The sequence below is a fragment of the Phyllobates terribilis genome, unplaced genomic scaffold (genome assembly GCF_046119375.1).
Source record: "Phyllobates terribilis strain yellow unplaced genomic scaffold, ASM4611937v1 Scaffold_4__5_contigs__length_816908805, whole genome shotgun sequence".
NCBI lineage: Eukaryota > Metazoa > Chordata > Amphibia > Anura > Dendrobatidae > Phyllobates > Phyllobates terribilis.
This window is the reverse complement of record NW_027362764.1, coordinates 750,073,519-750,101,379: the sequence shown is the minus strand read 5'-3', so window position 1 is coordinate 750,101,379 and position 27,861 is coordinate 750,073,519. Positions and strand designations below refer to the sequence as shown.

Here is a 27,861-nt window from a genome sequence, read left to right as displayed (position 1 = left end):
TCATGTGTATTGCTCCAATCTGGAGCGCTTAATTTGTACAGACATATTTTGACTGTTTCTGAGTAGGGCTTGTCCTTCCACTGACAATGCCCAAACCGGCTTCTGGAGTTGTCGGACCGGAATCAGACACCGACTCTTCAAGGCTTTAAGCCCGAAACTTCCGGTTAATCCGAGGCCTTCACTTGCCACGGAGACAGTCATGGTCATCTGTGGAGAGGAAACACTAACGCCAAGGGCAGCCTCTGTGGCGCCCTGCTGCGCATTGGTGCCACAGAACCCAGAAGGGTGCATGTATGGACTTCTTCACAAGAGGCCCTCATACATTCACACACCTCCACCCTACCACCTCAGACCAGCAGAGGGAGCCCGTTAGGGATATATATATGGAGGGTGGAGCCAGGCAGCTGGTTTTAGTTTTTAGTAGTTAGTCAGTCTCTCGGTCAGAGAGAGAGTGTGCTGGCACTTAGACCAGTGAAGAGGCAGTACGCTGGCTGCTGTGCTTAGGCGAGCCAAGGCCTTCAACACGAGTGAAAGCCTAGTGACGGCCCTGAGTGTGGCCGAAGGCGAGAGGAGAAGAAAGAAGTAGCAAAGGGGGCAGAGGAGCATACCAGGCTCACCCCGAGATATATACTGGACACCGGGTCCGCGCCTACGGGGTCCCCTTATACCCAGTAGGGACCACCAGAACCCCTGGAGAACTACAGGTCCCAGGTTTACCAAACGCTGACTACAGTACCAGGGCTAGGAGTCACGGAGGCCCCAGCGTCCAGGGAGAGTGATCTCCAAGAGAAGGCCCTACCACCAGGTCAGCAGGTGCAAGAGAGAGACAGTAATCAAGCTAGGCCTAGCTCCAGGCAGGTCAGAAGCTTAGCGAGTAAAGCCACGGATCAGGAGGCCCTATACCCGCTCACTGGGGAGAGTCCAAAAGTGCACCCTTCACCCGGAGTACCCTGGACCGTGCCTGCATCACCACCAGTAAAGGTACTGAAGCTTACCCCCGTGTGAGTGTCCGTCTTTCCTCTGGGACCGTCCTGCCGTCTCTCACCAGCATCCACCATCTACCCCTACACTGCCCTGAGGCCCGCTCCACCTGTGGGGAGCCGTCCTAACAAAGCTGCCCAAACACCTGCCTCAGAGGACTGTTGCAACACTGGTGATCCTTACCAGACACCACAGGTGGCTTCACGAACTTTACAAACCCCCTATAAATAATCCCCCTTTTTATTGACCGCCCTGGGCCACGGACCATGCCAGCCACCGTGATATCCCCCCACCGGCACCCATAGGCCCGTCTGCCGAGTAACCCCCACGGCCCAGGGGGCGCATCAACTTTGGCGTCACGAACAGGATTGCGTGCCCGCTGCCATCGGGTACTGTGAGCCTTTACTGAACTGAACTGTGTGTTAAACTGCGGTGAAGATCGCCACCATTATCGCGCTGCAGCGCAGGAAGAAGAAGGGCGTAACCGCGGGAACCTGAGAGGCGTAACTGTTAAAGCGCGCGAAGCCCAGGACACGCCCCACGCCTCGACGTCGAAGCAGGAAGCGTCAGGTCCTGGAAGGAGTCCAGTGAGCGCTCTAATGTCAGACGCGAGCGATGCAAGGTCCTGGAAGAAGACCGTCGCCTGCAGAGCTGTGGCCTACCCGAAAGCGGTAAAGAAGGTAGGCCACGGTTCACTAGGGGGGCGCAACGATGTCCGAAGCCCAGCAGAATGCCGGAGTACCGGTTAACGGCCCCGATGTTCCACTTGCGCTCGGCGCCGAGCAGGCTGAAGCAGCCGCTCCACCAGCAGGGCCTGTAATCCCTGTCATACCCATGGCCCTACCGTACATCCCTGGAGCGAAGTGGCTTCCCCAGTACAGCGGCAGACCAGATACGCTGTCCGGATTTAAAAGGAGAATATGCGGTGTGTGGGACATGTACTCGATGACAGGCAAACAGAGAGCCGCTGTTGTACTTGGACAATTGACTGGTGCTGCAGAGCGGGAAGTTGAAACCTGGTCAGCCGCAGACCAAGAGTCAGTATCCGCAATATTTAAAAAGCTGCAAACTGTTTTTGAGAATCGCATTGAGACAGACCTCCGGATGAGGTTCTACAATTGCTCTCAGAAACCAGAGGACAATGTTCGGGACTATCCCTGGCGCTTGCAGGGGGCCCTACGAGCCCTGAAACAGGTTGGTCCAACCAGCATAAATGACGAAAATAAAATGTTGAAGGAACAATTTATTCGGGGATTGAGATCCCAGGAGGAAAGTAGGACTGTGCGTTGGTGATCCTTAGATCATCTAGATGCCACCTTTGAGACACTTAAGGACATGGCTATAAAGGGGCTGCAGCCCCTGGAAACAACAGATACTCCTATCCAAGGTTACCAGGGTGGGGCCACCCCAGTGCCCGCAGCGTCCACCGTTCCCTCGTTGACCGCTGAAGCCAAGGTGCAAGCAGCGCCCCCTAGTGAGCTGGACAGCCTGTGCTCTGAAGTGCGTCAGTTAAGCAAAACTCTAACCACTGTCATGAGCGCCCTGCAGCTACAGACGGAGCCCGAGACAGAAGGAAGGATCCTGCTAGCCGACAGCCCTGAGGATGTCCCCTGGATGAGGAGAAGAAGGAGAGCAACGCCACCCCGTTGGAGGACCAGCGACCAACGCCGCCCTCCAAAGGAACTCGTGTGCTACCGTTGCCACAAGGTGGGCCACGCTGCCCAGACCTGTCCTTTAAATGAGAAAACCCTGGGGCCGAGGGCCAACACCCAGGGGTAGACCAACCAGGCCCGTCAAACTGGTACCACCGGTTCGTGGGAGGAAGACCTTTCCTGTCCATTGTGCTGGACGGCATCGCGACACCTGCCCTGCTGGACACTGGATCTCAGGTAACCATCATGCCTGATGTCCTCTACAAAAGGTTCTGGTCCATAGTCGGACTTCACCCGCCAGATCCAAACCTTTCCGTGTATGCCTCCAATGGCCTTCCCCTTAACCTAGTCGGGGTTAAGGATGTGGCAGTAAAGGTGGGAAGAGTGGAACTGAAGGACCAGGGACTAATTGTAGTAGAGACTAATCCTGGTGATACAGACTTGTATATGGTACTTGGCACAAATATTGTTGGTAACTGTTTGGGAGAAGTGTTGTTCTTGCTCCAACAGATGGCCAACACTGCCAAACCAGGACAGAGGACGGTGCTCCAGAAAGAGATACGAGCCCTTATGTACCAGCAACAGGTAAAGCTAACAGGTGGTGAAATTGGTAATGTACGGGTGACAGACCCGATACCCATTGTGATTCCCCCTATGAGTGAAATGCTGATTTGGTGTAGGGCAGCAATAGGTCTCAGAGGACAGAGCTACCAGGCGGTAGTAGAGCCCCTTAGCTCGGAACATAGACCTACACTCTTAACTGCTAGAGGGGTAGTGGATGTACGCAATGGGAGGGTGCCCGTACGCCTCCTAAACTATGGAGAGGATGAAGTCAAATTACCACGATATGCCACTGTTGCCAGATTGTACACTGTAAATAGCAACGCTATCCACACAGTGGAGTCCTTAACCTCACCAGACAGAGTGGAGGATAATGACTCGGAAACCCAGGTGGGGGATTGGTGTCAACAGCTCCATGTTGGGACTGACGCCACTCCTGTCCATCAAAAACAAGGTGTATACAGGGTGGTCCAGGAATACGAACAGGTATTCAGCAAACACCCACTTGATTTTGGGAGGATTAAAGGGGTACAACACCATATACCCACAGGTAACCATCCACCCATCAAAGAACGTTACAGGCCCATACCACCAGCACACTACAAGAAAGCGAAGGAAATGTTGAATGACATGAAGAAGGCAGGGGTAATAAGAGATAGCTGTAGCCCCTGGGCAGCTCCCCTGGTCCTGGTCAGGAAAAAGGATGGAAGCATGAGGATGTGTGTAGATTACCGACAGGTAAACTGCATAACTCATAAAGATGCATACCCTTTGCCCCGTATAGAGGAATCCCTGGCAGCACTAAAGTCTGCAAATTACTTCTCTACCCTTGACCTCACTAGTGGGTACTGGCAAGTAGCAGTTGCTGAGGAAGACCGGGAGAAGACGGCCTTCACTACCCCGATGGGACTCTGCGAGTTCAACAGTATGCCGTTCGGACTCTGCAACGCCCCTGGAACATTCCAGAGATTGATGGAGTGCTGTTTGGGACACCGTAACTTCGAGACCGTGCTGCTATACCTGGATGACGTGATAGTGTACTCCAAGACGTATGAGGACCATTTGAAGCACTTGGCGGAGGTATTTGAGTCGTTGTCCCGGTATCGGATGAAATTGAAGCCTTCCAAGTGCCACCTGCTCAAACAGAAGGTTCAGTACCTGGGGCACATCGTCAATCCAGAAGGAGTAGCACCAGACCCGGAGAAGGTCGCCGCCATCCAGAAATGGCCCGAACCGAAGAATCTCAAGGAGGTACGTCAGTTCCTGGGACTGGTCGGTTATTACCGGAGATTTGTAAAGGACTACACCAAGAAGGCAGCGCCTTTGCAAGATCTCCTGGTAGGACAGTCCAACAGAGGCAAACCCCCCCCCCCCCCTTCCAGTGGGGTAAAGAACAGGCTGAGTCCTTTGCAGTGATGAAAGAGATCCTGACTGGCGAAGAAATCCTGGCCTACCCTACCTACAGCCAACCTTTCCTGCTGTACACTGATGCCAGCAGCGAGGGACTAGGAGCTGTGTTGAGTCAGAAGCAGTATGGCAAAGAGAAGGTGATTGCCTATGCCAGCAGGAGGCTTCGCCCTCCCGAGAGGAATCCAGAAAACTATAGCTCCTTGGAGTTCCTGGCCTTGGTCTGGGCCATCACTGAATGATTCAAGCACTACCTGGCCTCCACTAAGTTCACAGCCTATACTGACAACAACCCCTTGACGCATCTAGAGACAGCCAAGTTGGGAGCCATGGAACAGCATTGGATGGCCCGATTGTCAAACTATCAGTTCACCATCAAGTACCGGGCAGGCCGCAAGAACGCCAACGCCGATGCCCTATCCAGAATGCCTCACCAGTCGGACACTGAAGAAGAAGTGGATGACCTGGAGGAGACTGAGCTACCTGCCTTCCACAGAAATGGGATGGTCCACGAGCAGCGCACCTCCAGGAGACAAACAGGAAGCACAGTACAACAAGAGTGCACCAGCAGAACCCTTAACACCTGGAGAAGTTGTGCTAAAACGAAAAAGGAGAAGCCACATACTTGACGACCAGTGGGAAAGAGAACCTTACACTGTGTTGAATTCCAGATTTGACAATAGGAAAACCTGTCTAATTAGCAAAGACGGAGGAAGAACAACTGCAACGGTATCGAGAGACCATCTGAAGTTGTGCCCAAGTCTGTTGAAGCCCCAGGAGGAAGTGCCTCTCACCGTACTGGAGGAGCCTAAAGAAGAAGTACTCCATACTGACTTAGGAGATTTCCCGGCAGATTGGCCTCAACTAGGTGGAGCTGTAATAATACCTGTGATACACTTCTACCAACAGCCAGAAGACTCTCCACTGCAAGTAAGACCTGTAAGTGCCCGAGAAGAGCCTGCTCAGGAAGAATCCCCGGAAGAAGGATCACCGGCTGAAGAAGAGCGAGAAGGCCCAGCCAATGGTATTCTTGCCAGTCCCGTAGAGAGGTTAAGGCAGTTTTGCAGTCCACCAACACATAGAGCTGATAGAGTGGAAAATAGCGCAAGCATCCATACTACACGCATCCCAGTACTACGTAGATCATCGCGTAGCACAAAAGGCCAGACCCCTGTCAGGTATAGGGAGTAAATAGAGAAACACTGACAGTATAAATAGTTACCCCGTAGGGTATGTTCTTGTAATAATTTCATGTATTTATTTATTGATTTATTTTGCCTTGCTAATGGACAATTTATGTGACATGGACACTTCTCATTGCATTTAGTTACCTGTAAGGGTATATATATAAAGGACTCGGTGGCTGAGTACTGTGAGCAGCCCAAAAACTGTCATGTACATAGTTGCACTCCCTGGAGTGCCTTTTGAGCGACCTCAGAACAAAAACCTGTTTCGCGTGGCAGAAGTTGTGGTCCGACGCCGGATCACCTGTGCCCTGCAGCCACGCCCAGGGCCTACGTGGAGGGTTTACGGACAGGTCCCTCAAGCTACCTTTCACTTTAATCAGTGAGAGGGATACCCTGTTGGGATCTCACTGGAACTGATTTGAGAAACTCTGAAGATACTTTATATTATTGTATTATAATGTTACCTGCAACGTTCAAGAAAAGTGCCTCCCATAAAGGGAACAAATGTTATTGTTTACCCTGTTTTGAGAAAAATGCTTCAGTCCAGGAGTACTGAGTTTTACTAGGAGGGATGTGGCGCTCTGCTGTGCATTGGTGCCACAGAACCCAGAAGGGTGCATGGATGGACTTCTCCACAAGAGGCCCTCACACATTCACACACCTCCACCCTACCACCTCAGACCAGCAGAGGGAGCCCGTTAGGGATATATATATGGAGGGTGGAGCCAGGCAGCTGGTTTTAGTTTTTAGTAGTTAGTCAGTCTCTCGGTCAGAGAGAGAGTGTGCTGGCACTTAGACCAGTGAAGAGGCAGCACGCTGGCTGCTGTGCTTAGGCGAGCCAAGGCCTACAGCACGAGTGAAAGCCTAGTGAGGGCCTTGAGTGGGCCAAAGGCGAGAGGAGAAGGAAGAAGTAGCAAAGGGGGCAGAGGAGCATACCAGGCTCACACCGAGATATATACCGGACACCGGGTCCGCGCCTACGGGGTCCCCTTATACCCAGTAGGGACCACCAGAACCCCTGGAGGACTACAGGTCCCATGAGGCCCTATACCCGCTCACTGGGGAGAGTCTAAAAGTGCACCCTTCGCCCGGAGTACCCTGGACCATGCCTGCATCATCACCAGTAAAGGTACTGAAGCTTACCCCCGTGTGAGGGTCCGTCTTTCCTCCGGGACCGTCCTGCCGTCTCTCACCAGCATCCACCATCTACCCCTATACTGCCCTGAGGCCCGCTCCACCTGTGGGGAGCCGTCCTAACAAAGCTGCCCAAACACCTGCCTCAGAGGACTGTCGCAGCGCTGGTAATCCTTACCAGACACCACAGGTGGCGTCACGAATTTTACAAACCCCCTATAAATAATCCCCCTTTTTATTGACCGACCTGGGCCACGGACCGGGCCAGCCACCGTAATATCCCTCCACCGGCACCCATAGGCCCAGCTGCCGAGTAACCCCCACGGCCCAGGGGGCGCGTCACCTCTCCTACAGGCCTAATGTCTTGGGAGTCTCCAACCTTCGCTGGACAAAGACCGTCAGGGGGTCCCAAACAACCGCAGCGGGACCGCAATCCAATTTTGTGACTGAGTTCTGGCCTCTGCTTTGCCTGACGAACATAGTCACCTTCATGGATTCTGTGCGGATAGCTGCCTCTACAGGCTGGGGAACAGGAGGTCTTTGGGAGGATAGAACCTGGCGTGACGGTTTACCTCTACGCCTTGCACGTCTGGACTGCCTCTTGAGGTTGGGTAGAGAAGTATTCTGTGGAGCATTGTCATCCTGTGTGGATTCTGTGTGGGCAGCAGTCTCTTCAGGCTGGAGAACTGGTAGGCTACCTGCACACATTACCCATCTGGGCTGCTCCAAGATATTTGGAAGGAAAGCTTTAGCAGAAGCTTTAGGATTAGGGTCATCGAAGACCATTAGAAAGGCCACCAGGAAGGCCTGCAGGTCCAAGACGATAGGATCCCATGCTTCCCATAGAGGGGTGATCCATTTCAAGGCTTCACCCGCAAGGTAGGACATCAGAAATGCTATTTTAACCCGATCAGTGGGAAAATAGTGAGCATAAAATTTGAAATGTAGCATGCATTGCTCCACAAACGCACGGCTTTGTTTTGGGTCCCTATAATACCGTGGTGGATCCGCAGGAACGAGTGCTGATAGCTCCATTTGGGCTGGTGCGTAAATCGCCTGGACCTCAGCTTGAGAAAAAATTTTTCCTTGGTGCACGTATTCGCCAGACAAGGATTCAAATGTCTCTGAGGGCGAAGGGCCGTGGGGCTCAACGGGAACCATGGCCTGAGCAAACTGTTACGCACACGCCCGGGCAGACTGGCGTGAGCGTGATTAGTGATCCCACTGGGCCATGAACCGAGGAGTGCCTGGAGGGGCGTGACTAAGTATCAACCCGGTCCGACCAAGGTCGCACGGCGGCTCAATCGACTCTGTGAACCAGGGAGGAACCGAGCAGAGGGACCAGGTGCTACTCCAGGCCAGACCCTGTGTAACGGGTCTGGAAGGCGGAACCTCTGAGCTACTATACAAGGGGGCGGTCCTTGTAAGGGAGCGGGTGGCGACCAGGGTAGACGGGCAGGCAGTCACAGCAGGTGACTGGGACAGTCTCTGAATGAACGGACAGGAGGTCACGGCAAGTGACCGGGGCAGTCTCTGGATGAACGGGCAGGAGGTCACGGCAAGTGAACGGGGCAGTCTCTGGATGAACGGGCAGGAGGTCACGGCAAGTGACCGGGGCAGTCTCTGGATGAACGGGCAGGAGGTCACGGCAAGTGACCGGGGCAGTCTCTGGGTAAAGGATTGGTACGACCTGTGGCGGCAGATGATAGACGTGAGCTCCCAGGTGAGCAGGCGAGAGTCTCTGGATAAACGGGTGGTCACAGCATGTGACGGCGGAACCTCCAGGAAGACCAACAGACAGGTAGCAGGTGAGCGCTCCCAGGTGAGCGGGCAGGAGTCTCTGGACAGGCGGGTGGTCACAGCACGTGACGGCAGAGCCTCCTGGTAGGCTAGCAGACAGGCAGCAGATGAGCGCTCCCAGGTGAGCGGGCAAGCTGGTCCTTAGACAGACTGACAGGAGTTGGAAGGCAGACCGTCGGACCTCAGGCAAGCAGGCAGGTAGAAGATGTGCGCTCCCAGGTGAGCGGGCAAGCTGGTCCTTAGACAGACTGACAGAAGTTGGAAGGCAGACCGTCGGACCTTAGGCTAGCAGGCAGGTAGCAGGATATCAGGCAGGAATTAGACAGCAGACTGGCAGGAATCTGGCAGGTAACTGGCAACGGGACCTGAAGGCTGAAGCAGAGTAGTGAACAGTGCTACAACATTGCTCGGGCACCTCCATTTTGGAGGAGGTGCCTTTTATATGGGAGGTCCTCCGGCAATTGGCCGGGGACTCCTTAGGACGGCGCGCGCGGTCCCTTTAAGAGAGGGGGAGTGCGCGCGCGCGCGCCCTAAGCACACTGCCGGGGAAGGAGCGCGTGCCGGAAGCAGCGGGGAGAGAAGCGCTGGAGGACGCCGCGCCAGGAGCGGGGAGGTGAGAGGGACGGCGTCTCTGCCTAGAACGGGGCAGAGACGCCGATGCTACAGTACCCCCCCCTTTAGGCCCCCTCTTTTTTTGGCCAGAAAGAAATTTCTCAAGGAGAAGCGGGGCGTTGATGTTCTCCCTGGGTTCCCAAGTTCTCTCCTCAGGACCAAACCCTTTCCAATCTACCAGAAAAAAGGTTTTTCCTCTTACCCTCTTGGAGGCCAGAATACTCTCTACCTCAAAGATGTCATCAGCGGAAACCGGAGCAGGAGGGGCACCTGGATTTTTGGAAAAAAAGTTAAAGACAACGGGTTTGAGGAGAGATACGTGGAAGGAGTTGGGGATCCGTAGGGTGGCCGGGAGTTTTAATTTGTAGGCCACAGGGTTAATTTGCCTGAGGACTTCGAAGGGGCCGATGAATCGACGACCCAACTTGTAGGAGGGTACTTTGAGCCGCACATGTTTGGATGAGAGCCAAACCTTGTCTCCCGGACGGAATTGGGGCGGATCCAGACGTCTCTTATCAGCATATCTCTTCATCCGCTCAGAGGAGAGAAGAAGAGCGGACCTGGTGCTCTCCCAAATAGTAGAAAATTCGCTGACAAGAGACTCCGCAGCAGAGTTGTCCACAGAAACGGAGACAGGAAGTGGAATCCGGGGATGTTGGCCACCGACTATAAAGAACGGGGATTTGGAAGAGGACTCGCTCTCATGGTTGTTATAAGAGAACTCGGCCCATGGTAAGAGATCCACCCAGTCCGAGTGGTGAGCATCAACGAAGTGCCGGAGGTAGCTGGACAAGATCTGATTGATCCGCTCCACTTGACCATTGGACTGAGGGTGGTAAGCGGAGGAGAAATCCAGGGTAATGTCCAGCAGCTTACATGTGGCTCTCCAGAAGCGAGAGGTGAACTGAACCCCACGATCCGACACGATGTGGAGGGGCAGACCATGGAGACGGAAGATGTGGCGGATAAAGTCTTTAGCCAGCTCGGGTGCAGACGGAAGACCAGGCAGGGGAATGAAGTGGGCCATCTTAGAAAAACGGTCAGCGACAACCCAAATGACAGTACAACCGGCAGAAACTGGAAGGTCGGTGATAAAGTCCATAGCGATGTGTTGCCAAGGAGCAGCAGGTACGGGAAGGGGCAGGAGATGGCCGGCAGGTAGTTGTCGGGGAACTTTGTTACGGGCACAGGATGAACAGGCTGCGACGAAGTCTACCACGTCCTTACGCAGGGTAGGCCACCAGTAATGCCGGGTAATAAGTTGGAAGGTCTTCTTTTGGCCAGCATGGCCAGCTAGTTTAGAAGAATGTCCCCAGCGAAGAACCCTCTCCCGATCTGGCACAGCTACGAACGTCTTACCGGGTGGAAGACGAGTCAGATCCAAGGGGGCCACATTCATCACCTTGGAGGAGTCGATGATGTGCGTAGGTTCCTCCTCTTGATCGGAGGACAGGAAGGACCGGGACAAGGCATCAGCTTTGACGTTCTTGTCCGCCAGACGGAAATGAAGAATGAAGTCAAAGCGGGCAAAAAACAACGACCACCGGGCCTGGCGAGGATTGAGTCTCTGGGCATTTTGGAGATATGCCAGGTTTTTGTGATCCGTGTAGATAATTACCGGGTAGAGAGCCCCTTCAAGCAGATAGCGCCACTCTCCCAGTGCCAATTTGATGGCTAGCAATTCCCGGTCTCCAATGGAGTAGTTGCGCTTCGACGAGGAGAAGATTTTGGAGAAGAAGCCGCACGTTACCATTCTCCCGGTAGAAGACTTCTGGGTGAGCACCGCTCCGGCTCCGGAGGAGGAGGCATCAACCTCCAGGTAGAATTGTTTATTACAGTCCGGACGGTGCAGGACGGGAGCAGAGGCGAAGGCTTTCTTTAGGGAAAGGAAGGCCTCCTCGGCTTCAGGCGACCATGTCCTGGGGTTAGCCCCCTTACGGGTAAGTGCAGATATGGGAGCAGTCTGAGACGAGAAGTGTGGGATGAAAAGACGATAATAATTAGCGAAGCCCAGGAATCGCTGTATCGCCTTCAAACCTTCAGGACGAGGCCATTTTAGAACGGAAGAGAGCTTCTCGGGATCCATTTGCAGACCTGTTTGGGAGATGACATAGCCCAAGAACGGAAGGGAGGTCTGATCGAAGAGGCACTTCTCGTATTTGGCGTAAAGGTGGTTCTGCCGAAGCCTAAGCAGGACCTGACGAACATCCCTCCGGTGTGTGGGGAGATCCGGAGAGAAGACCAAGATATCGTCCAGGTATACCACTACGCAGGAGTACAGGAGGTCACGGAAGATGTCGTTGACTAGTTCCTGAAAGACCGCGGGAGCATTACAGAGACCGAAGGGCATCACAAGGTACTCGTAGTGACCGTCCCGGGTATTGAATGCCGTCTTCCACTCGTCTCCTTGACGGATACGGACCAGATTATACGCTCCTCGTAGATCCAGCTTGGAGAAGATCCTGGCGCCCTTGAGACGGTCAAACAATTCGGAGATGAGTGGCAGGGGATATTTGTTTTTTACCGTGATGAGATTGAGTCCTCTGTAGTCAATACAGGGACGTAGCGAGCCGTCTTTCTTTTTGACAAAGAAGAATCCGGCTACAGCCGGGGAGGTAGATTTTCGGATAAATCCCCTAGCCAGATTCTCTTCAATGTACTCAGACATGGCTCGGGTCTCGGCTGCAGACAACGGGTAGATACGCCCACGGGGAGGAGTGGTGCCAGGTACCAGGTCGATCGGGCAATCGTATGGCCTATGGGGTGACAACATCTCAGCTTCCTTCTTACCGAAGACGTCCACATAGGGCCAGTAGGGAGCCGGGAGACCAGGTAAGTTAGCTGGAGTAGGCTGAGGGCGAAGTGGACGGACCGGGACCAGGCAGGTCCTATGGCAGTCAGGACCCCATCGGAGTACTTCACCGGACCGCCAGTTCAATACGGGTTCATGTGTCTGGAGCCAAGGTAGACCTAGCAACAGGGAGTGAGAAAGTCCGGACAGCACATGGAATGAGATCTCCTCAGAGTGCAGCATTCCCACCTGCAGGGTTATGGGTTCGGTGACGAGCAGGATGGTCTCCGAGAGAAGTCTTCCATCCACGGAGGCGACTGACAATGGTTCAGCCAAGGACTTGGTGGGAATATGGTATCTCTCTACCAGAGACTGGGAGATGAGGTTTCCAGCAGCTCCAGAATCCAGATGGGCGAGTTCAAAGAGACGGTTTTCTCCCCAAGCAATAGAGACCGGTAAGGTCAGAGACGGAGAGGGCTTACTTTTGTCTAGGACGACCTCTCCGAGTGGTCCTAGACACTGGCGTTTCCCGGTTTTTCCGGGCAGGAACGGATGAAGTGCTTCATACTGCCACAATAGAAACAGCTTCCCTCGGCTCGGCGAGATTCTTGGCGAGAACCGACCATCTTGGTCTGGTCGACCTGCATAGGCTCAGGAGAGTGTAGCTGAGGAGAGACGGAGGTAGTGACGGGTTTCTGAAAAGTAGGAGCTAGACGTGGAACCCTCCTCTCACGGGTGACCTCTTTGGCACGCTCCTGGAACCGCAGGTCAATCCGGGTGGCAAGAGTTATAAGGTCATCGAGAGTGGTAGGAATGTCCCGACCGGCAAGTTCATCTTTAATACGGCCGGACAGACCCTCCCAGAAGACGGAAACCAGAGCGTCATTATCCCAGGCCAGCTCCGAGGCAAGGGTACGGAACCGTATGGCATATTGGCCCACGGTGAGACTTCCCTGACGGAGGCGTAGCAGAGATGATGCGGATGAGGTCTTCCGTCCGGGTTCGTCGAAGACTTTCCGGAAAGCCGTGAGAAAGACAGGCAAGTCGGACACCAGGGGGTCTCCTCTCTCCCATAGAGGATTTAGCCAGGCCAGGGCCTCCCCGGTGAGATGGGACATGATGAAGGCAATTTTGGCCCAGTCGGAGTTAAACTGGTGAGACAGGAGTTCAAAGTGCAGGGTGCACTGATTTATGAAGCCCCGAGCCTGGGCGGAGTCGCCTCCGAAACGAGGAGGTGCAGAAAGCCGGGGTCCGGGGTAGGATACCATGTTATTAGTGGGCAGTGGAGCTGCCGGATTGCGAGTCATGGCACTGGCGGTGGTTGCAGGCAGAGCAGTCAGAGTGTCCAGGCGAGAATTGACATTCCGCAGGTGACCCAGGATGGACTCCTGTTGGGACCTCTGACGGGACAGTTCATGACACAGGTCCGAGAGCGAGGGAGCTTGGGTGCCACCGGGTTCCATGGCCCGAGCAAACTGTAACGGGTCTGGGAGGCGGAACCTCTGAGCTACTATACAAGGGGGCGGTCCTTGTAAGGGAGCGGGTGGCGACCAGGGTAGACGGGCAGGCAGTCACAGCAGGTGACTGGGACAGTCTCTGAATGAACGGACAGGAGGTCACGGCAAGTGACCGGGGCAGTCTCTGGATGAACGGGCAGGAGGTCACGGCAAGTGACCGGGGCAGTCTCTGGATGAACGGGCAGGAGGTCACGGCAAGTGACTGGGGCAGTCTCTGGATGAACGGGCAGGAGGTCACGGCAAGTGACCGGGGCAGTCTCTGGGTAAAGGATTGGTACGACCTGTGGCGGCAGATGATAGACGTGAGCTCCCAGGTGAGCAGGCGAGAGTCTCTGGATAAACGGGTGGTCACAGCATGTGACGGCGGAACCTCCAGGAAGACCAACAGACAGGTAGCAGATGAGCACTCCCAGGTGAGCGGGCAGGAGTCTCTGGACAGGCGGGTGGTCACAGCACGTGACGGCAGAGCCTCCTGGTAGGCTAGCAGACAGGCAGCAGATGAGCGCTCCCAGGTGAGCGGGCAAGCTGGTCCTTAGACAGACTGACAGGAGTTGGAAGGCAGACCGTCGGACCTCAGGCAAGCAGGCAGGTAGAAGATGTGCGCTCCCAGGTGAGCGGGCAAGCTGGTCCTTAGACAGACTGACAGAAGTTGGAAGGCAGACCGTCGGACCTTAGGCTAGCAGGCAGGTAGCAGGATATCAGGCAGGAATTAGACAGCAGACTGGCAGGAATCTGGCAGGTATCTGGCAGGTAACTGGCAACGGGACCTGAAGGCTGAAGCAGAGTAGTGAACAGTGCTACAACATTGCTCGGGCACCTCCATTTTGGAGGAGGTGCCTTTTATATGGGAGGTCCTCCGGCAATTGGCCGGGGACTCCTTAGGACGGCGCGCGCGGTCCCTTTAAGAGAGGGGGAGCGCGCGCGTGCCCTAAGCACACTGCCGGGGAAGGAGCGCGTGCCGGAAGCAGCGGGGAGAGAAGCGCTGGAGGACGCCGCGCCAGGAGCGGGGAGGTGAGAGGGATGGCGTCTCTGCCTAGAACGGGGCAGAGACGCCGATGCTACACCCTGGTCACAGCTGTTGACCCACACCGGGGAATGCAGGAACTGGCAGGTTAGGCTGGCATACAGACAGGTGGATACTGGCAGACACGGCTGGTATGCACACAGGTAGGTACTGGCAGGCACGGCTGGTATGCAGACAGGTGGGTACTGGCAAGCACAGCTGATATGCAGACAGGTGGGTAATGGCAGGTAGGAACACAGGCAAGACAGGAACCAGTACAAACTAGGATACAGGAACAAGGCCGCAGGTGCGGTAGACAAGCAGAGCAGAGCAAAACCCGCAGGTTCGGTAGACAAGCAGAGCAGAGCAAAACCTGCAGGTGCGGTAGACAAGCAGAGCAGAGCAAAACCCGCAGGTGCGGTAGAAAACCAGAGCAGAGCAAAACCCGCAGGTGCGGTAGACAAGCAGAGCAGAGCAAAACCCGCAGATGCGGTAGACAAGCAGAGCAGAGCAAAACCCGCAGATGCGGTAGACAAGCAGAGCAGAGCAAAACCCGCTGGTGCGGTAGACAAGCAGAGCAGAGCAAAACCCGCAGGTGCGGTAGACAAGCAGAGCAGAGCAAAACCCGCAGGTGCGGTAGACAAGCAGAGCAGAGCAAAACCCGCAGATGCGGTAAACAAGCAGAGCACAGCAAAACCCGCAGATGCGGTAGACAAGCAGAGCAGAGCAAAACCCGCAGATGCGGTAAACAAGCAGAGCAGAGCAAAACCCGCAGATGCGGTAGACAAGCAGAGCAGAGCAAAACCCGCAGATGCGGTAGACAAGCAGAGCAGAGCAAAACCCGCAGATGCGGTAGACAAGCAGAGCAGAGCAAAACCCGCAGATGCGGTAGACAAGCAGAGCAGAGCAAAACCCGCAGATGCGGTAGACAAGCAGAGCAGAGCAAAACCCACAGATGCGGTAGACAAGCAGAGCAGAGCAAAACCCGCAGATGCGGTAAACAAGCAGAGCAGAGCAAAACCCGCAGATGCGGTAGACAAGCAGAGCAGAGCAAAACCCGCAGATGCGGTAGACAAGCAGAGCAGAGCAAAACCCGCAGATGCGGTAGACAAGCAGAGCAGAGCAAAACCCGCAGATGCGGTAGACAAGCAGAGCAGAGCAAAACCCACAGATGCGGTAGACAAGCAGAGCAAAACCCGCAAATGCGGTAAACAAGCAGAGCAGGGCAAAACCCGCAGATGCGGTAGGCAAGCAGAGCAGAGCAAAACCCGCAGATGCGGTAAACAAGCAGAGCAAAGCAAAACCCGCAGATGCGGTAGACAAGCAGAGCAGAGCAAAACCCACAGATGCGGTAGACAAGCAGAGCAGAGCAAAACCCGCAGATGCGGTAGACAAGCAGATCAGAGCAAAACCCGCAGAAGCGGTAGACACGCAGAGCAAAACCCGTAGATGCGGTAGACAAGCAGAGCAGAACAAAACCCGCAGGTGCGGTAGACAAGCAGAGCAGAGCAAAACCCGCAGGTGCGGTAGACAGGCAGAGCAGAGCAAAACCCGCAGATGCGGTAGACAAGCAGAGCAGACCAAAACCCGCAGATGTGGTAGACAAGCAGAGCAGTGCAAAACCCACAGATGCGGTAGACAAGCAGAGCAGAGCAAAACCCACAGATGCGATAAACAAGCAGAGCAGGGCAAAACCCGCAGATGCGGTAGGCAAGCAGAGCAGAGCAAAACACGCAGATGCGGTAAACAAGCAGAGCAAAGCAAAACCCGCAGATGCGGTAGACAAGCAGAGCAGAGCAAAACCCGCAGATGCGGTAGACAGGACAGGGCTCTGTTCACATGGAACAGACTGGAAAACACAAGAAGATAGCTGGAACACAGGAGTTAGGTACGGAGGCAGGGAAACAGAACGAGCAGAACCAGATACATACAAGGTACTTGCAATGAAGTAGCGAGTGGACACAAAACTCACAAACAGAAGTACAGAGACAACGAGTTGGAGTTAGGTGCAGGTTCAGATACTGCAGGAAAAGGGGAAGGTACAGACATAGAGACAAACAGGTAACGGACTAGGACACTGTTCAGACAGGATCTGAACCAGGAACAAGATACAGGAACGAGCCTGGGAACTCAGCCCCCAGGGTGGCGAAAACTGACTAGAAGTCACAGGTACAGGTAACAGGCCTGGGTATACAGCCCCCAGGGTGTCAGAAACAGACTAGATACAGGACAGGACCTGGCAACTCAGTTGCAAGGAACACACAGATGGAAAGTGTTGCTCAGGCACCTCCTACTGGGTGGAGGGGGTTTAAGTATCCAGTGACTCACAGCTATAGGCTGGGGACGCATTAGGACTGCTTACACTGTAGCTTTAAGAATCAGGAAGTAACAGCGCCGCCGCCCTAAGCCAGCAGACAAGAGATATACAAACAGCAGGTACTGGAGCAAAGTGTGCAGCCTGGCCTGATAGGTAAGATTGCGGTCTTGCATGGTGGGAGGTGGTAAGCCATGCAAGCACGACACCAGGGATGTTACAACCTGCAGTGTTGTTTGTTTTTGCTAAGGACTAAAGAGCTGGACACTAACATGAGCAGGCGAACCCACATTACTTTATGGATTATTTGCTTAATGTTTTCACTTTGTGCCAGAAAAAGCTGTTTTTGTTTTGTTATCCTAAGCTGTTTATTAAGGACTCTCAATAAACCAGCCTCTACATTTTACTGAAGCCACTTCCTGTGCCTACCTCAAAACGCAACCGAGTGAATAGAAACCCCACAGCACCTTATGTAAATAAACAGAAAACTTGGATAAAGATTTATGTGGCAGGTCCCGGGAATACACTTCTCATCATGAAGCATAGTGTTACTGCCCTTATACTCCTTACTGCCCTTAACAGTGAAAGCTTGCTTCTCTGTTATGCCTGTATGCAGTTTAAAATGCCAGGAGAGCAGGAGCAGAGAGACAAAAAAAAACGCATCCACTTCCTGTGTGGAGACAAAGACCCACCCTCACTTCCTGTAGAGAGGCTAAGCCACTTCCCCTTCCTATAGAGAGGCAAAGCTCTTCCCCCACTTCCTGTGAGATAAAGCTCTATCCCCACTTCCTGTGAGAGACAAAGCTCTATCCCCACTTCCTGTAAATAGACAATGCCCCACTTCCTAATGAGCGACAAAGGCCCGTCCCCACTTCCTGTAGAGAGACAAAGATTCGCCCCCACTTCCTGTAATCTGTCTTGATGTCTGTACTGAGGATAACAGACAGTGGACATCAAGTTGTTTCACAGAAGGGAGACACATAGCGAGCACTTTAGAGTCATTATTTCAGGGGCAAGAAAGCAACATTTAAAGGGAATCTGTCACCCCCTGGGATTATATGACCTACTAATATGGACATACAGTACAGACCAAAAGTTTGGACACACCTTCTCATTTAAAGATTTTTCTGTATTTTCATGACTATGAAAATTGTACATTCACACTGAAGGCATCAAAACTATGAATTAACACATGTGGAATTATATACTTAACAAAAAAGTGTGAAACAACTGAAAATATGTCTTATATTCTAGGTTCTTCAAATTAGTCACCTTTTGCTTTGTACAGTCCACACCCTCACATCAGCCCCAGTCTGTTGAACTTTCTGGTGCTCCACGTCTGGCTTTACAGGTGACCTGGCATGCTCCCATGTGATGTTCTGCGTAGACCTATTTAAGGGTCTCTCAATAGTAAGACACTCACCCGGGCCTTGGTATTGAATCTGAGACTAGACTTGCAGTTTGTGTGTACGCAGCAACCTGGCTGCCGGCTATAGGACTTCTCCTGTAGACCAGCAGCTTCTAATGCTTCTTCCTACTTGTCTGTGGCTCCGGAGTTCTGTCGGCTACCTGTCCCTGGGTCTCCTGGACCTCTTCTCTGTGTCTGCGATTTTCAGGACGTCTTCCTGGCTGTGTGTGGCTTCCTTAGTTGCTGACTTTCCCGTTACTCCAGAGTGTTATCTGCTACCTGCCTGCAGTTCTCTGCCACTCCCCCCTGCTTGCATGCGGTTTCCTGACATCCTCTGCCTGCCTGTGGTTTCCAGTCCAACCTGCTGCGCCGACCCCCATGGCCCATGTGCCCACCTGGACCTTGGACTTTGAGGATCCACTTCATCCAGTGAGCCCCTTGAACTTCTCGTAACAGGTGTGAATCAGGTCCTAGGTATCCACGGCCCACAATATGATCCTGGGTGTGGAGAGAGGTAACTCCCATTAGGTATATCCTTGGTAGGAAGATGAGGAATGTAGCGCTTCCCGGCCTGTGGTGCGCTTCAAATAATGCATCACTCTTGAGTCCTGTTAAGAGTGACGTCACGGCGATAGAAATAATGTGTGGCCAACTCAAGATCTTCAGTTGATCCTCACATTTTTCTGTCGCCGTGACGTCCCAGATTGTCCAGGATTATATTGTGGGCTGTGGATACATAGGACCTGATTCACATCAAGATGGAGTTCCAGTGACTTTCATAATATTTCCAGGTACTTGAATCTTCATTCGATCGATACTTGGTTTTAGATATATATTTATCCCATATGCACCAATAGTTATTTATTTTCTATAGTTTTACACTTTTAGGAACATTTTGGTGGATTAATGTGAGCTGCAAGGGACTATTGAAATAGGAGCGCCTAGTGATTATTTTATATATTTTATTTAAAAAAAATATTTTGCAGATTATTTATTTAGCACATTATCTAATGAGATCATGTCGTATTTATGTTAAAGTACAGTAGGGCCCACATTGGAATCCCAAAGGCTAAAAGGGAGGGCCACATGACTATGATGTCTGTCAGACCCTGGTCATCATGGTGGTTTAATAGGATAGGTTTTATAGGAGGAAACAAGATGGTGTTTTGGAGGTTGGGGGGCAGGGTCCCACAGAAAATTGGCATGGGGACCAAGGGTGTGTTTTCCTTAGGGGATCTTACCTGCTTGGTGGAGGGTGCTGGGTATATAAGGTCTGCCGGTACGGTCAATCCGTGGATCCGCAAAGGTATTGGGTTGGTTTTGTGTAGGCTGGGGTCAGCCATTCCTTAGTCAAGTAACAATAGGACAGTGGAAATTCACACCTGCACATGCAGCATTTTCCCAAGGTTTCTGAGAAAGTTGGGTAACAACTAATGTGGTAATAATAATAATCATCTCCCTGTGTATTCAGCTATACAGGAGCAGAGAGATTTATCACTAAATAACTAGGCAGATTCATCATTTAGTAATCTACAAAGCCTGGACTCCTGTCCTAGCCGTAACCATATTTACCTGGAGAAAGTTGAATTGTTAATAATATTCTGCATGGAAAGACTCCAGAATTGACCTTTCCGTAGCCCTTTACTTATTGTACTTTATGTATTTGTCTTAATAGTTTTATATATTGTGTAGAAACATAAAGAAGTCTTTACAATGGCGTCACCGGCCGTCTCCTGTATGTAACTGCTAACTATACATTGTCAGATTAGTTTCCTCCCCCAGTTATCCCATCTCCTCCACCATCATGAATTAATCTAATTTTCTCTCATTTTCTCTGTAAGTTGCGTGCTTCTAGTTGCTTAGATGTATAATCTTACATTAATCCCTGCATTATGCTGTTTGTGTATGTACATTTTCTACCCACACTTCCAGTTTATATGAGGTTAGTAGGGAAATGACATCCTGCGCTGTAGATATTACCCTCTTATAATCAGTATTCTACCCTCATCTCATTTCTTCACATGTCCCTGTTTCATTTCTGTCCCATTACATGAACTTTTGTCTCCCTCGGGGACACGGATTTATTTACTTCATTTAACAAATAGATGAAAAGTAGGACCTGCTTTCCTTCTTTTTACAACTCTTTATTGTGCCATTTTTCCTTTGTTCATCTTAGAAATGTATGATAACTAGGGGTTTCCATTTCACGTTTCTTCATGTTGATTTGGTGGCCAGGTTGTAAATTGATAATTAAGCAACTCGATGTTCTCAACAGCTCAGTGTCACAAGAGCTAGAACTGAGGTACACTGTCAATAAATGTGGACAATGTCAGGACACTTTCAGCAGCTTCGATCCCGATTCTGATAGCCGTGCAAAGAGGATCAAGGAGCGGAGACAGAGGCTGCAAACAGAATCACCTGCAGAATGCCATGGGACCAGTATCCACTCTGGCCTGAATCAGTGACTGAGATGAGAAAACTTAATATAATATAATAGGCAGAGATAGAGATAACAGAAGCTGAGCAGCCAATAGGGATAGGGCTAGGGTTAGGTATAGGTCTAGGGTTAAGGCTAGGTTTATGGGTAGATTTACTGTTAGGTTAAGAGATAGGGAAAGAGAATATTATAAAACATTATCTAACTTTGTTTTTACATTTTTGTTGGATTTCAGCTAAAAGACAAAAAACAAGAGGGTCAAAGGGCAAACTATAATGACATCAGTATTTTACAATACCTGTGCTCGGGGGATAAGGGATTCAATACTGGACTTGTGGAAGGGACTTACTCAGTGCTATAATTTCACAGGTTAGGGGACTCAAAATATTTGTCTTGACTGAGGCACTGGTTGCCTACATTATGCCACAGGCTTGCGGCATCTGTCCTGACTTCTGCATCCCCTCGTCTGCTGCTTGCATTCTGTCCTTGCTTCTGCATCCCCTCTTCTGCTGCTTGCACTCTGTCCTTGCTTCTGCATCCCCTCGTCTGCTGCTTGCATTCTGTCCTTGCTTCTGCATCCCCTCTTCTGCTGCTTGCACTCTGTCCTTGTGTGTCACCCCAGGCCTGGATGCCACAAATAATAAAGGCTGTGTCTGAGAGCAGGAGGGAGGTTCCCTGGTTAGGGACAATTAGCATACAGCACCTCCTGTCCCAGGCCAGTAGGGGGAGCTGGCTGCCCCTATAAAAGCTGGAACTGGGGGCAGGGTTAGAGAGAACTGGACGACCTAGCTTAGGAGTGAGACTAGTCCCAGAGAAGGAGGGACAGTTCAGCTGTAGCTGAGCAGGTCGTGAGGCAGTGGAGAAGCCACGAGCCAGGGACGTACGGCGCGGAGAGCCTGTCCTGGCAGATAGAGAACCATCTAGCCGGACATTGGGGTCCGAGGTTGTGAAGACTCTAAGTCCCACAGCAGAGAACCAATCCGCGAGGGATTTCATGTCCTTTGGCCTAAAAAGCCCGGAGGCTCCGCCACAACAGAAGGGACCAGCAAGGCCAAGAGAGGCCAAAGGTAAAAGGAACCCAAGTTGCAAGCCATACGGGCGAGAATACACAGCACGCTCAGGAACGTGGGCTATTATACCACGAAGTGGGGAATAGTCAGAAAGAGCATAGAGAGCACGGTAGGCCTACACCCTCACCCTGACCAGAGGGGCATCCCGAGTGTTCTCAGACATCCAGGCCCCCTTCTAGCCGGTACTGTTGTTGGGTCATTACCATCTGTTACAATAAAGACCCTGAACTGTTTAAGCGGACTATACTGACTATCGCGGCCGGAACTATCACCCCCAACATCCCCCTACACTGCCCTGGGGCTACACTCCTCCCGTGGGGAGTTATACCATTCCTGTGCTGCTCACCAACACCAGCCCCAGCGGTCTGTCCTGCAGCGGCGGTTATCCCTGACCGCAATCCACGGGTGGCGTAGTCGGACTTTCACATGTATATATATATAAAGAGACTGCCACCATTTTAGCTTGACACCCTAAGCATGGGACCGGGTTGCCACTACTACCCCCATCAGCACCGCGCAACCTAGAGACCCGGTCTTGAGTACCCCACGGCCCAGGGGTAGAGACACTTGCTTCTGCATCCCCTCTACTGCTGCTTGCACTCTGTCTTTACTTCTGCATCCCCTCTTCTGCTGCTTGCACTCTGTCCTTGCTTCTACATCCCTTCTTCTGCTGCTTGCACTCTGTCCTTGCTTCTGCATCCCCTCTTCTGCTGCTTGCGCTCTGTCCTTGCTTCTGCATCCCCTCTTCTGCTGCTTGCACTCTGTCCTTGCTTCTGCATCCCCTCTACTGCGGCTTGCACTCTGTCCTTGCTTCTACATCCCTTCTTCTGCTGCTTGCACTCTGTCCTTGCTTCTACATCCCTTTTTCTGCTGCTTGCACTCTGTCCTTGTTTCTGCATCCCCTCTTCTGCTGCTTGCACTCTGTCCTTGCTTCTGCATCCCCTCTTCTGCTGCTTGCACTCTGTCCTTGCTTCTGCATCCCCTCTTCTGCTGCTTGCACTCTGTCCTTGTTTCTGCATCCCCTCTTCTGCTGCTTGCACTCTGTCCTTGCTTCTGCATCCCCTCTTCTGCTGCTTGCACTCTGTCCTTGTTTCTGCATTCCCTCTTCTGCTGCTTGCACTCTGTCCTTGCTTCTGCATCCCCTCTTCTGCTGCTTGCACTCTGTCCTTGCTTCTGCATCCCCTCTTCTGCTGCTTGCACTCTGTCCTTGTTTCTGCATCCCCTCTTCTGCTGCTTGCACTCTGTCCTTGCTTCTGCATCCCCTCTTCTGCTGCTTGCACTCTGTCCTTGTTTCTGCATTCCCTCTTCTGCTGCTTGCACTCTGTCCTTGCTTCTGCATCCCTTCTTCTGATGCTTGCACTCTGTCCATGCTTCTGCATCCCCTCTTCTGCTGCTTGCACTCTGTCCTTGCTTCTGAATCCCCTCTTCTGCTGCTTGCACTCTGTCCTTGTTTCTGCATTCCCTCTTCTGCTGCTTGCACTCTGTCCTTGCTCCTGCATCCCTTCTTCTGCTGCTTGCACTCTGTCCTTGCTTCTGCATCCCCTCTTCTGCTGCTTGCACTCTGTCCTTGCTTCTGCATCCCTTCTTCTGCAGCTTGCACTTTGTCCTAGCTTCTGCATCCCCTCTTCTGCTGCTTGCACTCTGTCCTTGCTTCTGCATCCCTTCTTCTGCAGCTTGCACTTTGTCCTTGCTTCTGCATCCCCTCTTCTGCTGCTTGCACTCTGTCCTTGCTTCTGCATCCCTTCTTCTGCTGCTTGCACTCTGTCCTTGCTTCTGCATCCCTTCTTCTGCTGCTTGCACTCTGTCCTTGCTTCTGCATCCCTTCTCCTGCTGCTTGCACTCTGTCCTTGCTTCTGCATCCCCTCTTCTGCTGCTTGCGCTCTGTCCTAGCTTCTGCATCCCCTCTTCTGCTGCTTGCACTCTGTCCTTGCTTCTGCATCCCCTCTACTGCTGCTTGCACTCTGTCCTTGCTTCTGCATCCCCTCTTCTGCTGCTTGAACTCTGTCCTTGCTTCTACATCCCTTCTTCTGCTGCTTGCACTCTGTCCTTGCTTCTACATCCCTTCTTCTGCTGCTTGCACTCTGTCCTTGCTTCTGCATCCCCTCTTCTGCTGCTTGCGCTCTGTCCTTGCTTCTGCATCCCCTCTTCTGCTACTTGCACTCTGTCCTTGTTTCTGCATCCCCTCTTCTGCTGCTTGCACTTTGTCCTTGCTTCTGCATCCCTTCTTCTGCTGCTTGCACTCTGTCCTTGTTTCTGCATTCTGTCTTCTGCTGCTTGCACTCTGTCCTTGCTTCTGCATCCCCTCTATTGCTGCTTGCGCTGTCCCTGCTTCTGCATCCCCTCTTCTGCTGCTTGCACTCTGTCCTTGCTTCTGAATCCCCTCTTCTTCTGCTTGCACTCTGTCCTTGTTTCTGCATTCTCTCTTCTGATGCTTGCACTCTGTTATTGCTTCTGCATCCCTTCTTCTGATGCTTGCACTCTGTCCATGCTTCTGCATCCCCTCTTCTGCTGCTTGCACTCTGTCCTTGCTTCTGCATCCCCTCTTCTGCTGCTTGAACTCTGTCCTTGCTTCTGCATCCCCTCTTCTGCTGCTTGCATTCTGTCCTTGCTTCTGCATCCCCTCTTCTGCTGCTTGCACTCAGTCCTTGTTTCTGCATTCCCTCTTCTGCTGCTTGCACTCTGTTCTTGCTTTTGCATCCCTTCTTCTGCTGTTTGCACTTTGTCCTTGATTCTGCATCCCTTCTTCTGCTGCTTACACTCTGTCCTTGCTTCTGCATCCCATCTTCTGCTGCTTGCACTCTGCCCTTGCTTCTGTATTCCCTCTCCTCCTCCTGCTTGTGACATTTATCCCAGATTCTGTATCCCCATTACAGCTGCTTGCAGTGTCTACTCCTGCTTATGTATCCCTCCCCTGTTGCTTGCAACAATTTTCCTGGCCTCTGTGTACCTTCTGATGCTGCTTGCAGTTACTGATCCAGCTTCTATATCCCTCTCCTGCTGTTTGCCGCATCTCTCCTGGCCCCTGTATCCCCTCTGCTGCAGTGTCTGTTCCGGCTTCTATACCCTTCTCCTGTTGCTTGTGGCATCTATCCTAGTTTCTGAATACCCTCTGATGTAGCTTTTGGTGTTTTTCTTTGCTTCTGTATCACCTCTTCTGTTGCTTGCAGCATCTGTCCCAGTACCTGTATGCCCCCTGCTGCTGCTTGCAGTGCCTGTCCTGGGACCTTGATCAGTATATATACTATAAGGGACTGCTCCAAAAACCATGTCAGAAGTCACATGATGCAGAAGTAGTCACAGAGGGAATACAGAAGCTCCTATCAGATGGTCTCTTGATCTTGTGAGATCACACTGCTGGATCTGTCCAGACATTGTCAACATTGATTGGGAGACCTGCCAGTTGTATTGTGTGGCAAAAACAAGGTGGTTCATAGTAGAGGAATGGGGACATTTTCAATAAAAAACTTATCTGAGTTCAGGAGGAAATTAAGATTTGTTGGCAGTTCATATTTTTGGGGATGTGAAGGGTCAGGAGCAGTTACACATAAAATAAAAAATATCATCTGCATATATAAGCCCTTTGGAGGAGGATAGGAGCCGGGATAAAACATCTGATTGGGTCACAGTACAGCTCTTAAATCTCCCCAGGAAGAGCAATAATGGAGAGAGACAATGTACATTTCAAGGATGTACAGAGGGAAAGAAAAAGGACCAAAATATTCAATAAACCCACAACACATAGTTACAACTACCTGAGAACGGAGGGGGATTAACTTATGTATGCTTCAAAAAACTGGTTGAAAACAAGATGGAACTAAGAATTGTCTGAGAAGAATTTGCAAAAACTGAAACAGAGGAATTACGTATTTCATTTAGGGGTATACTTTATGTAGGGGTATTTAATAATTGGTGTGGATTGTAGCCAGTGCACATGCTTAGGAGATAATTTAACATATTTCTTATTATGTCGTCCTTAGGCCTGCCTGGCTTTGGATCAATTTCATACTAAAGATCGGGCAAACCGAAAGCAGCATTTTTACCTAAACCTTGTGGAACCACAGACCTCAGGTTAGACAGAGCAAACATTGTAGTGTATGAATACATTAAAGCTGCAGCTCCGGGAATTGAAAATGAATAGTTAAGAAGCTTTTCTGAGAATTACATTTAATAAAATGATATATAAATGACCTATTTGATTGCACTACTTACCAACATTATGGCATTAAAAATAATACCCAGGTCCCCTGCTATGCTGAATTCTAGAAATTGATTGCCATATGGATTAGTTAATATTTCCAGCACGGTATTTGCACAGCACTAGACCTATGGGATGATTTCAGTATGAACGCTCGTGCCTACATTGTTTATGTGTGGCTGAAAGGTTGTTTTTTTTAAATCCCAAAATTCATCTTATTAAAGTTCTTCTGTGCTATAAAGCTGCTGACAAGTGGAATTTTAGCCTAAGTTGGGCTCTATACTGTGACGCTAGTCACTACTCAGAACAAGCCGTGAGGCAGGGTAGTCAAACTTTCCAGTGTCAGATACCAAGAGAGCACATAGTAAACAAAAGTGAAAAGACAAAGGTGTAGTCAGTTAATGGTCCGAGGTCAAAATACCAGAAAGATAGCGGATCAGAGCAAAGGGGCAAGGCAAATGGATGGTCAGAACAGGGTCAGGCAACAATAGATCTACAAACCGAGCACAGGAATACAAGGCAAAGCACCACTGAGCAAATGCTATGAGATCTGGGGCTGACAGCTTAGCTAAGTAGCTGGGTAATCATTTAGAACAGGGAACACCTGAAGGAGCTCAGCATTTCCCAGTCTCAGATTGGACGAATAAGTTGTCTATCAAAATACTGACAGCTCAGCACGCCACTGCACTAGATTGGACAACTTAGATGTCACTCACTGCGTCCAAGACACACTGAGTGGAGGAATCATGACATATACACTTTCTTGTGGACTGAAATCGTGTTTCCCCTCAACAAGGGAGAGGCAAATGGCTGAAGAGTTGTGCTGCTTTTCTCTCCCAAGGACGGAAAGAGAGAGCTACAGAGGGCAGAAAGCAGCATTTCCCAGGGTAATAGTAGGTGGCTGCAAGGAAGGTCCAATAAAAAAATGTTTATATAACGATTCATCACCAGTCACTTTGTGTTCTTCATTATATAGTAGGTGCGTCAGATCTTACAACTTATCATTTCTCTTTCTTTCTCTTGTTAAACAGGTTTCAAAGGGACACAGGCCAAATCTCCAGTAAGCAAAGAAATTTCTTTTTTTTTTTTTTTTTTGATGAGTTATAAATCGTCATCTTCTTTTGTACTTCTGCTTAGTACATTTCAGCAGCAAAAAAGTGGCATGCAATTCTTTTGTTTTTGTGATCATTTGCTAGAAATTAAGCTATACCTGTGATACGCGGGTTGACGCCATTCAGGAACTTGCCTTCCAAGATGGCCGTGGTCAAAACCTCTCCCGAACCTTCCCAGAAACAGTGAAACAGATGAGGCTGACACCTTGCCTGTAAGGTTTCCCTGTTGTGTGGTACACAGTAACCCACCAGATGGAAATTGGAGTCCAGGAGGGAGGGTAAAATCAAACTCACATTTAGTTTGCATTGTAATAACTTTTTACATTTACATCTTCTCACTCGCGGACACAGACAGACAAGGGCCCCTGTTCAAGAACAATATATAGACCCTTTGTAGTCCAATAGCTCATCATAATGCAAAATTCCACCAGCTTTGGAGGAGGAAATGACCCCCCCTTACCTGCTGAGCCCCTGTGCGGCTGATATGTCCGCCCCCACATCTTCGGTAAGTAATAATCAGCATCAGATACACTGGTTGGTGGTGTGGTGCCCTTCCAAGGTACTGAAGACACTGTCCCCAATTCCTTGGTTCTCAGGGGTACACACGCCCCATTCCTCCACTCTATAGGGCAGTTTCTTCCTAGTAGGCCTTGTAAGGAGATGAACATATTTCTCACATT

At 51.3% G+C, this 27,861-nt stretch overlaps 1 protein-coding gene across 2 annotated transcripts in view; it reads left to right on the top strand.

The window, feature by feature from the left end:
- LOC141264516 (uncharacterized) overlaps positions 1–27,861 on the top strand; it is a 232,666-nt gene that overhangs the window by 65,040 nt on the left and 139,765 nt on the right. For both annotated transcript variants that reach the window (XM_073676796.1, XM_073676798.1), the window contains exons 8-9: positions 25,852–25,942; positions 27,101–27,129. In XM_073676796.1, the coding sequence (XP_073532897.1) occupies positions 25,852–25,942; positions 27,101–27,129 (120 nt within the window). The remainder of the gene's footprint in view (positions 1–25,851; positions 25,943–27,100; positions 27,130–27,861) is intronic.